This window comes from Arachis ipaensis, chromosome B2 (genome assembly GCF_059453495.1).
Source record: "Arachis ipaensis isolate K30076 ecotype BB chromosome B2, ASM5945349v1, whole genome shotgun sequence".
NCBI lineage: Eukaryota > Viridiplantae > Streptophyta > Magnoliopsida > Fabales > Fabaceae > Arachis > Arachis ipaensis.
Window position 1 is genome coordinate 109,993,165 of NC_142437.1, and position 12,275 is coordinate 110,005,439.

General features: G+C 35.2%; 2 protein-coding genes across 2 annotated transcripts; both read right to left on the reverse strand.

Moving 5' to 3' along the window:
- Nucleotides 1-4,022: 4,022 nt before the first annotated feature.
- LOC148575193 (uncharacterized) lies at nt 4,023-6,306 on the reverse strand. Its single transcript, XM_088506104.1, has 3 exons — nt 6,297-6,306; nt 4,682-5,674; nt 4,023-4,585 (listed from the first exon to the last, which is right to left on the reverse strand). The coding sequence occupies exons 1-3, from the start codon at nt 6,304-6,306 to the stop codon at nt 4,023-4,025; spliced, it is 1,566 nt and encodes a 521-aa protein (XP_088362230.1).
- A 5-nt stretch (nt 6,307-6,311) lies between these two features.
- Nucleotides 6,312-6,884, reverse strand: LOC148575194 (uncharacterized). The gene has a single exon (XM_088506106.1). The coding sequence runs from the start codon at nt 6,882-6,884 to the stop codon at nt 6,312-6,314; it is 573 nt and encodes a 190-aa protein (XP_088362232.1).
- Nucleotides 6,885-12,275: the final 5,391 nt, after the last annotated feature.

Below are 12,275 nucleotides of genomic sequence, written 5' to 3' on the forward strand. Positions count from 1 at the left end.
GTTATTTGTAGAAATTTAGGAATATATGTTTAAATAATACTTAGAATATATATATGTTCAAATGTGGTTAGTTGTTGTTTAGATCCCTTTTTAATCACAGATTAGAAACCAAAAAAATTAATATTAGAAATTTTTGTAAAAAAAAGTGTTAGAAATTATAGTTGTTAACTGTTGCAATTAAATTCAGAAATTTAGAAATATGTATTTAAATAATAGTTAGATAAGTGGGTTTAAATATAATTAATTCTTCTTTATAAATTTTTGTAATAATTTTTGTAATTAGAGTTAAGAAGTTAACTGTAATGTTTAACTTTAAAATTTATGGTTATATGTTTAAATAACGGTTAGCAACATGTGTGTTTAAAAATAAGTAATTGTTCTTTAGACGTTTATCCAATATAATAGAGTAGTATTAAGAATGATATGTTAATAATTTTTTATAATAGTTTTAGATTTAATAATTAATTAGGTAACTGTTATAGTTAATTAGGTAACTGTTATATTTAATTATAGTTTTAGTTGAGTTTTTACTATTATTACATTAGAACATTATTAGAAACATAGAAAATGAAACTATGTATTAGTAATTATTATCTGTAGCAGCTTAGATATAGGCTCTATGTACATTAATTAAAATTTGAGATGAAAATGTTATTACTTAGTAATTCGGATTCAATATAGTTATATTCTTTAATTAGCTTTTTTAAATTATGTATGATAGTTGTGTAATTTGATTCGTGTTTTTGCTATGCTTTTGTAGGCCTCACGGATGATGACATGTGATCATCCTGTCCCTTCGGATTGGTACGATGAGAGAGTGGAGGAGCATCTACGATCAACTGGGTTTTACCACGTTAGTCAGATTAGAGTAGTTCAATGCCAGAAAGCACTAGTAAATGCTTTAGTGGAAAGGTGGCACCCAGAAACGCATACCTTCCATCTTCCAGTTGGTGAATGTGCCGTGTCATTGGAAGACGTGGCTATGATCTTTGGTCTTCCGACTGAAGGCCTTCCAGTGACTGGCATGACTTTGAGTAATTTTGAGGCATTAGAGGCAGAGTGTCTACATCAATTTGGGGTGGCGCCGAGAAAGTCGGATTGTCGAGGAAGTGGCATAAAGCTGACGTGGCTATGGGATTTAAAAGAACGGTCACAGTTGACCGATGAGAACAGCATACAGGTGTACGTTAAGTGCCACATCAGGTTGTTGATCGGTACGATCTTGTTTGGAGACAAGTCTGGGGCATCTGTCCACTGGAAGTATCTGCCTCTGCTGAGTGACTTCGCTAGTATTGGACAGTATAGCTGGGGATCAGCCTACCTAGCACACCTGTACAGGAGTTTATGCAGGGCCTCACATTTTGACTGTAAGGAAATAGATGGTCTGCTGACACTTCTACTATGTTGGGCATGGATGCGCCTACCATATCTAGCACCAGTTCCTAGGGAACCTCGCAGTTTTCCGCTTGCCAACAGGTTAGACTATCTTTCGTTTACCTTGTATCTTCATGTTTAGAAACCAATTGTGTTAATGAGATGCGTTATATTAGGTGGCGAAACTGGGAGCGTGGAGATCGAGTCTATAGATATCATAAGCTTGCTCATTTTCGGAAAGCCTTGGATGAACTCCAGGAAGGCCAGGTGTGTTTGATATTTACATTGCATGTGGTTCCGGTCTAGTGATTTACTTTTTTGGATTTTAATTATTTGCGTGCTTTACTGTTACCAGTTTTGTTGGGTTGCATATTCTGATGAACGTGTTGATCCGGATATAATTCCTGCTGAGATCTACATGCACTCAGTGATTTGGAGTGCAACGGTGCCACTAGTATCTTTTGAGTGTATTGAATGACATGCTACCGACAGGTTTAGACGTCAGTTCGGTTTCATTCAGGGAGTTCCTCATCAGGAACAGAGTCTAGACCGCGCACACGGAGAAGTGTTAACTGGTCCTAAGAATCTGAACTGGGCCACAGCCACGACTCATTCATTTTGGGTGATGCAGTGGACAAACAGGTATAATCACGTTCTTACTGATGAACCCATGATGCCGCAGCAGCCATTAGATACTTATATGTACTGGTACCGTTCAAAGTATGGTGATCACTTGAACTTGTCGGATCTTGTGGTCCAAGAGGATGTTAAGGGTGACCAGGTTATAGATGATGATAATGAAGAGCAGGAGCCACAGTCACCACCGCCTCCAACTCCACCTCCACCTCCACCTCTAGCGGCAGAGGAACAACCTCATTCCACAAACCAGTATGTACCTCAAATACAATTTCTTACGTCGTTCCCGATACATCCACCACATTTTGACTCAGGAGAGGGAGGTTCTTTTAGCAAGTTCCTTGGGTTCATGGCCTCAGATGCCGGCCAAGCACAATATAGCCACCATGCCGACTTCATGGCGGGTAGGTATTCGTTTGACGCGAGGTATCCATTTTATACCTACTCGGGTGCTTCTGGAGGGTTTGTATCTGGTGATTCTAGTAGGAGTGACGGTGGTCGAGGGGTTCTTAATAGTCAAAATCCGAACCATGTTTCAATGACTATGATTGAAGAAAATGCTAAGACTTTTGAGCATGAGACTGCTGAGTACTTAGTGGATGAGCCAGATGATGAGGAAGACGACGAGGATGGGGATGAGGACATGAATGAGGAAGATGATGAGGACATGGACCAGGATGAAGAATCCTGTAATGATGCAGGTACAATTATCGTATAAGCTTTTCCCGTCAATTGATATTATCATATTATCGTATGGGGTGTTGTGTAGGGTTGATTAAACTATATAAGTATATAGCCAATTGATTATATTATGGTCATGTATGGTACACTAGTTAAGGTTAATGTTACTATATAACTGGTTGGTCAATAGATGATAGTATGTCTATGTTTGGTATCTCTTTGTTAGGTTGATTAAACTATATACCTGCCTGGCCAATTGATGATAGTATGTTTATGTTTGGTATGTTTTTGTTAGGTTGATTATACGATATGCCTGATGTCTCAATTGATGATATTATGTTCAAATATGGTGTGTTGGTTTATGTTGATTATACTATACAGTTGCTTGGTTTGATGGTTGTTTATACAGGTGACACCTGCACTCCAGGTGAGAGAGGAAAATGCTACAATCTCAGGATTGATCCACCACGTCGTAGCGCTAGTCGATACACTCCATCCGTGATAAAAAAGGCCGCAAAGAAATGCAAGAACATTGTGAACTTTGGAAAGTGGACAATGAGAAAGTAGTTGTGGTGTAGTTAGTTTAGGCTATATATCATGTATGGTACTTAATATTTACTTTAACTATTTATGTATGACTAAAGTATGATAAGTACCAACTAAGTATTGTATTTAAATGTTTCAGTATGATGTTCCTTATGTTCATTAGAATACAATGAAGCAGGTTACGATGGCAGTGTTATGAGAACTGAACCGGACCGAACTGGTTCGATCGGAAAACCTGCAAACCGGACCCTATATCGGTCCGGTCCGACATTTGGACCATGTAAAGATGAAAACCGGTTCGAACCGGTATAACTACTGATAATAAAGTACATTGACATAGGTTACAATGACTCGATCACCATAAAGTACATTCACAAATGTTAAACCGGTTCATACATCATAAAGTTCACTGACACAGGTTACGATGGTTCAATTACCATAAAGTACAATGACACAGGTAACAATGATTCATTAATCATACAAGGCATTGACATAGGATACAATGCTTCAAATATCATATAAACCTAGTGGGCATTATTGTCGGTACCTGGAGGACCTCCCTGACGGCATCTACTACGACTGTGTCCCTCAACTCCACATTGCCTACACCGCCTCGGACGGCGTAGCATACGTGTGTCTATCTCATTCAAAAAGCGCGTCAACCTGGGCTGACCTTTGGAAACGCGTCTCAGGTACGGGTTTGGTACGAATCGGGGACCATTGTAAGAAGGCCACGTAGTAGGATTCCCTAATGGCCTAAACCTAGCCCGATACATGCGCCTGACCTAGTCCATCTTATAAATGTCATGCACATATACCTGCCAATCTAGTCGTTGATTTGCACAACATGCAAACACATGCCGACAAGGAATCCGGTCCACCTGAAACTCACCACAGTCACATCTCTGACCACGGAGATCAACAGCATACTCCACTCCACTCGGCATCTCACACACTTCAAATACCTCATTCTGCCTGTCAAAGCAATTAACCTGTATGTTTCCTGATGCAAGTTGATTTGCATGAATTTTGGAGGTCGCATGCTCCGTAAAAACATGGCCTACATTAATCCTCGCCTCTGCTTCTGCTCTTTTCTGTGTGAACAACTCATTAAGTCTGTAGAACGTTGCTTTCACAAGTGCAGTGATGGGGAGATTGCGTGCACCTTTCAAGACTGAGTTGATGCACTCCACTAGATTAGTCGTCATGTGACCCCATCGGTAGCCACCGTCGAATGCCAACGCATACTGTTCACGGGGAATACGGTTTAACCAGTTAGTATATGCCTCGCTCCGCTCTCGTAAACGCTGGTAACATAGTTCATACTCACGAACCGTCTGCGAATACCCTAAAGAATATCAAGTACCAAACAACAAATAAGTTTCAGGACGTATAGATTGTTCACAGTTTCATCAATAACAAGATTTTAAGTCAACAATGTTACCTATATTGACGACAAGCTTTTGCAGATAGGGTGCCTTGAATTTTCTCAGAAAGTTCGATTCTATATGCCTGATGCAAAACATGTGGAAAGCTCTAGGAGGTGACCAAGCTCTGTGACTACGTTCCACAGCTGCATTTATGGACTCATGTCGGTCCGATATCAGCCCCACACCATCCCGAGTCACAACATGTTGACGTAGGTTACTGAAGAAAAAGTGCCAAGCATCAGAGGTCTCTCCCTCGACAATGGCAAATGCAATCGGGACGATATTGTTGTTACCATCCTGCGAAACGGCCACTAACAAGCAACCCTTGTACTTTCCGTACAAGTGAGTCCCGTCCACCTGGACAATTGACTTACAGGGTCTGAATGCTCTAATGCATGGGTAATAGCTCCAAAAGACTCGATGCAATACCCGGATATCAGTTACCAAATCATCCCCTTGATATGTAGGCATAGTCTCAAAATGTACGACAGTTGATGGTTCCTTATGACACATGGCCTCGAACCATATGGGCAACGCTTCGTACGATTCTTCCCAACCTCCAAATATCTTCTCAATGGACTTCTGCTTTGCCAACCATGCTTTTCGATAGCTGACCGTGTAGTTGAACTTCGATTGCACTTCTGAAATAACTGATTTTACCTTTAAAGAGAGGTTAGCCTCAACCAACGGCTTTATGGCTTCGGCAATCGTATTTGAATCCAGCTTGGAATGATCCTGAGAGATGGTTGCTCTGGTACAAGTGTGACTGCCGTTGTACCTCCTAATAACCCAACAGTGCTTTCTGCTGATCATGCTAACTCTGATAAGCCAATCACACCCTGACCCGTACTGTGTACACTTCGCATAAAATGTCAACGGCTCCAACTCATACACACGGTAGTCTACAGATCTTCGGAGGGTATACTCCTTCATCGCCTTAATAACAGCTTCCCTAGAACTGAATTCCATCCTAACGGCGAACTCACCATCTGCGACAAAAGAAACTTCTGCCAAGAAGGCAGCCACATCGTAAGTATTTAATACATGATTGTTTAATGACCAAAATTAAATATTAAATCATCACTCACATCATCAATTATGATATAGCTAATGTTTACATTAAGATATTATCTAAATCTCCATTACATAAAAATACAAACACATTAAAACAAATTATCCTCAATAACTAAATATAAATACCTATACTTCCAGATAACTTCATAAATACTATTATAAACAATCAGTTATAATACCCTAATTAACTAAATAACTACATAAATACAAATTAAACAAATAACTAAAAATAATTATTAAACACCTAAGTAAATACAAAGTAACTAAATAACTAAAATTAAATACTAACTGCCTTCATAACTTCATCAAGACTATAATAAATACTCATTAATAAATAAACTAATAAATAATCCCTAATTAACTAACTAACTAAATAAATATAAATTAAGTAAATAATCTCTAATTATCTTCGTAAATACTCTAAGAAATATTTATTAACGAATCTTAATTAACATATTAACTAAATGAATACTGAACCCTAAATAATAATTCACTTAAAGTATTTTTATTTTGAACTTGTCTAAATAACCTCTTTTGCAAATGCTAAACGAGTACCTGCACTCATATAGTCTAGAAACTCCGGAGGTGCATGGCTTCCAAATCCAAAACTCGCATGAAAGATGGCTCCTCAAATGGCTCTTCATTCGCGAGTGCATTTGCAACGTCTGCCACATTCGGAGCCACACCGTCGTCGGCTGGATCTACATCTCCATCTTCACCGACAACTTCGTAATTGCTTTCGAACTCTTCCTTACTGTTACTATTGTAGTCTTCTCGTAAAATATTTCGGTCGGCCTCAGATTGTTCGAATTCAACGTACAACTCGATGAATAAAATTTGAGCACAACTTTCAATGTACATTGAAAACATCTCTTGTATGCTTGCTTCGTCGGTTACATACTTGGTCTGAAATTGGACGAATCCACCAAATACTGGTACAGGATATCTGTATAAAATACATGATATTTTTCTTGACATCTCTGAATCTATCTTCTCACAAATCACTCCTTTAAGCTCTTCAAATGAAATTGTGAAGGGAATAACAACATCTAATGGATCTTCACAAACAAATTTTACTCCTTCAGGTGTCTGCAACAAAATCTGACCAAAATAATACACCTTCAAAAGAACTCTATCATCCATTCTTCCCACTCACTTAAACAAAAATAGAATTTTTACCATCAACTTTTTTTCCCCAAACCAAGTTACCCCATTATATTGCAGACCAGAGAAAGAAGAAGAGAACTCGTTCAACAAGAAGAAAGTTGGATCTGGTCGGCTGTCTTTGGTTCGCACACTTGAGCACCTATATATATACACACACAATTCAGACGGTCCGAGTGGTGTATACCCTAATTCAAAAAAAATTATAAAATATGAAAAACCCACGGTCCGATTTTTATTAGTGTAAATTAAAAAAAAAATTCTCAACCACAAAACGGAACCAACGATTACTTTAACGAACCAAAAACAAATCACACAAAGAAATCGGACCCACCGTTTTGCTGAGGTCATATCGCACGGTCCGATTTCTCCTTTGTGCTGGTGCAAAAGGACCCTCCGATTTGTTTATAAAATTTCCACAACATAGAAATCGGAAGGTCCAATTACTTCCTTTCCAAATCTGACTAAAACCTGTCCTACATTCCAGTGTAGCACCCCTCAATCCATATCCCAGCACAACACCAACCCCTCCTCCATAACCAAAAAAATGACCCACAGAATACATATGATTTTTTTATATATGTTTACATAAATTTATAAAGAAAACGGACATTATTAAAATAGGAGCAATAATATTCATTTTCTAATTTTTTTTGTATAAAGTGATTAAATATCTATTTATAAAATTTGTTTTTGTCCAAAAGAAATACTTATTTAAAAAATTAGACAATATCAATTAAATTTGTATATTAATAGTCCTATTTAATAAATGACAGACAATAAATAAGAAAAAAAAAGAAGTATAGAATAAGAAAAATTGAAGACGTTCATTTCATATACAATCAATCTAATTTATTTAAAATCAAAATATTTTTAAATCATTTTTATAATTTAATCAGTGTCTCTAAATTTACTGAAAATAACTATGCGTATTTTAAGTTTTATGTTTATCATTATACTGTCAAATATCAGTTCACTCAGAAATTGCTTCTTCAAGGTTTTAAAAAAGATGACATTTATCATTTTATTAATGTTATTGTGTCACAGAACTCTAAATTTGATCCTCTTCCTTAAGCTCTACTTATATCTACTGTTTCTTTTAATTTGTGGCACAAAAAATTTGGCCACACTGTCTTCAACTGTAAAATCTATTCTACACAAATGTAATATTACAGTGCATAATAATAAAGATTATGATTCTGCTTCTTTTGTGTGTGAAAATTGTGCAAGTGTAAAAATACATACTTTACCGTATTCTGATTCTAATACTTAGTATAACAATTAGTATACTCAGATATTTGGGATTAGCACCTTTTATTTCTCACTTAAGCTATAGATATTATGTAGTTTTTCTTGATGTATATTCGAGGTATACATGTATTTTTTTAGTAAATAAATCTCAGCTCTTTACTGCATTTAAGCAATATAAATCATATATGGAGAGATTAACAAATTGCAAATTAAAAGAATTTCAATCTGATAATAGGGGTGAATACATTTTTAAGATTTTTTAAAAATATATGAGATAGGAAGGTATTTAACATAGATTCTTTTTGCCATACATCCCCCAACAAAATGGAATGACAGAAAAGAAGTATAAGCACCTCATTGAAATGAATTTATCTATTCTTTCCACTGCTGTCATGTCAGTCACACATTGAAATGAAGCTGTGATTACAGCCACTTACTTGGTAAACAGATTGCCAATCCTAATTTTAAAGAATAAATCTATTTTTGAATTAATTTTTTATAAAATTTCTCATTATACACTCCCAAGGGTGGTTGGCAGTACATGTTATCCATTACTAAAACTTTAACAGCAAGGGTAAACTAGATTTTACATTCTCTGAGTGTGTGTTTTTTGGTTATAACACGCAACATAAAAGTTATAAGTGTTTAGCATCAAATGGCAAAATTTATGTTTCCCGAAATATTGTGTTTGATGAGAATACTTTCGATATTTTGAAATATTCTCTTCTAATTCAGGAAAATCAAATTCACATACTGAATTACTGATATCACCATCTCTTTTTTAGGATGTTCAAATCTAAACCGATCTAAATTAAACCGTTCATTCAATTCAATCTAAAATGAAAACCGATTAAAACTGTACTAATTCGGATTTGATTGGATTATATTTTTTACAAACCGCCGGATCGGATCGGATTTCAAATCTATTTTTCATAACGGATCCAATCCAATCCAAACCGCATAATGTGCTATAATATTATTATTTTATTATTATATTTACAATTATATTTATAACATGTTCAATTTGTTATATATTTTTATATTATTCATATATTATTATTATTTAATAAATATTTTATGTTCAAAATGTTATTTATTTATTTATTTTAACTAACCTATAATTTTATTTCTATTGTTATGTTACCGTTGGCTTTTTAAGATATTGTTGAGACTTGTTATGTTATTGTTGATTATTTAAAATTTAATGTTGAGACTTATTATATGTGTTTAATTTTTTTAATTTACAAAACCGCGCACAAATTCAATCCAACACAAACTGTTTGAAATTGAATCGGATATCGGATCGGATTTTTTTTAAAAGAATCATCCAATCCAAACCGCACTACAAGTAAAATTAGTATTCGAATCGAATGAATTTTTTACTCAAAATCGATCCAAACTGCACCGCGAACACCCTTAATCTCTTATATTGAATCTCAGCTCCCTATAATCACTCTATTTCTAGCACTGTCGCTAAACTAAATCAAAATGAACACATTAATCCACTGACACTAATACTGACTCTCTAGTTCATCATACTAATGATTTAATTATATGCTTCTGAAACAAGGAATACTACTCATTGATTCAATTGATAAAACTACTGGTGCGACTAATCTTCAAAGTTCATCTCAGTTACAGGAACATGTAGGTGCACAATAATTGATACCAATTTCAAGTATTAAAATTCACCTACCTATACACACAGCATCACAGTCACAGACTGAGGCTATGCAATCTGGTAATATTGTGCCTAAAAACACTCGCAACGTGCGCACTCGTTTCAAAATAGGTGCTGTTACTCCTAAAATCTTGCATACTAGTGTTCAGAAAGAATTTACAGATGAGCAATCCCCTAAAACAACTAGACTAGCTATTCAAGTACTGCATTGGAAAAAGGCTATGTTTGATGAGTATCATGCCTTAATGAAAAACTATACCTGGACTTTGGTTCTTAAACCCCATGATGCTAAGATAATAGGTTGTAAATGGGTTCATATAATAAAAAGACATCCTGATGGTAGTATACAAAAATATAAAGCTAGGCTAGTCACTCAAGGGTTTTATCAAGAAGAGGAGTTTAGCCCCATTATTATTCGACCTACAATAATTAGAGTTGTATTGAGCCTTGCTCTCTTTAGAAACTAGCCTATAAGGCATTTTGATTTTAACAATGCCTTCTTAAATGGTGATTTTTAGCAAATCATTTACATGTCTCAGCCAGTTGGCTTTGAGCAACAACCAGCAACTCATGTTTGTAAATTAAACAAATCTTTTTATGGATTGAAACAAGCCTTAAGAGAGTGGTTTATAAAATTAAGTACAACATTGCATTCTTTTGATTTTTGAAATGCAAAATCAGACACATCTTTATTTATTAGTCATCGTGATAATTCAGTTATATATATACTATGTTATGTGGATGATATTATAATTACTGGTAATAACATGCTAGAAGTAAAGACAGTGATTAAAAGGCTAGAGAGAGTGTTTTCATTCAAGACCAAATTAGGCATGGCTAATGCTAGCCCCATGCCAACACCAATGATTAGTTTACTGCAACTATTATTTACAGGGTCTAAAAGATTCAAAGATCCTAAATTATTTAGGACAGTGGTAGGATCACTGTAATATTTAACGATTTCTAGGTCTGATATCTCTTTTGTAGTGGTTAAAATAAGTCAATTTATGCACTCGCCTTTGCTATTACATTAGAAGACTGTTAAGAGAGTGCTTATGTACTTGAAAGGCACGAAGGATCATGGTTTAATACTATACAAGTGTGATGATCTTAGGCTTTATGGTTTTTCGGATAGTGATTGGGCAGCAGGCTTTGAAGACAGAAAGTCTATTTCAGGTTTTTGTATTTTTCTTGGTACTAATCTTTTTTCTTGGTCTTGCAAAAATAAGCTAAGCCACCATTAGTAGATCTTCGACTGAGGCAGAATTTAAGAGCTTGGCTTCATGTGAAAGTGAACTGGTTTGGCTGTAGAATCTATTTCGTGAGTTAGGAGTGCAGCTGGCAAGACCACCAACAATTTACTATGATAATCTCAGTACGGTTTTATTATCTACAAATCCAGTCATGCATAATAGGATCAAAGAATCAAACATTTTCAATTAGAAGTTTAGCTGATTAGAGAGAAGCTTCAGCAGGGATCCTTGCACATTGTTTATGTTCCTGGGATAGACTAAGTTGCTGATATGTTGACCAAGTCCCTACAGCTTCAACCTCTGAGCGGTTTAAGAGCAAACTTCGAGTGGTTTGGAGACCTCACTGAAGCTTGAGGGGGGTGTGAAGGAAAAAGAAGTAGATGAGACTAAGTCATAGTTTGGTTAATTAGTCCAAAAGACTAATTCATAGTTTGGTTAATTGGGCCAAAACATATTTTTATTTTGTTATATTCTTGGTTTTTAGTTTTCTCTTCTAGTAACTTCTGTGTGCTGCTAGTATAAAAGGGACTGTGTAATTCCCTTCTTGGTACGTTAAAAAGAAAAAAGGGTTAACATTCTATTATTTTTTCGATACATTGCCTCAATCCAAAGCCACACAAGTTCGAATCCTAGCAGTGGTTGGTGGCTAGGTTAGTATGTGTGAGTGTGTAACCTAGGATTGGGGGTTGTCCAATCCATCGACCAAAAAAAAAAAAGCAACTGTTCCACAATCTCTTCAATAAATATATGTTTTATATTATTGTTATTATTGTAATTTTAATCAAAAGATGATTATATCAATAATTTATATATAATTATAATTGAAAATATATTGGTTAAACGAATAAATGGTCAAATTTACCTTTAAAGATCACTCATTTTTTAAATTAATTTTTGAAATATTTTTTTAATCAAGTTCATACTTAAAAAAATTTTAAGTTAGTCATATTATTAGTTATTCTGTTATTTCTGTTGCTGATAACGTCAGAATTTGTTGATATAAAATATTAAATGACATCACAGTGCATACCTGTCAATTCTAATTGGCTGCTAACATGATAAGTTTATGAAATTAGATCAAATTAATCTTAAATTGAGAGATTTTAATGCCTCAAGATCCCTTCAATTTGAGATTGATTTGATCTAATTTTATAAACTTATCGTATTAATAGTTAATTAGGACTA

What these genes read in the sequence shown, in the direction of transcription:
- LOC148575193 (XM_088506104.1), bottom strand. An exon ending in AAAGCTTGTCGTCAATATAG is followed by an intron (nt 4,586 to 4,681) that starts GTAACATTGTTG and finishes GATATTCTTTAG; the next exon opens with GGTATTCGCAGACGGTTCGT.
- LOC148575194 (XM_088506106.1), bottom strand. Translation starts at nt 6,884, where the DNA reads ATGGATGATAGAGTTCTTTTGAAGGTGTATTATTTTGGTCAGATTTTG.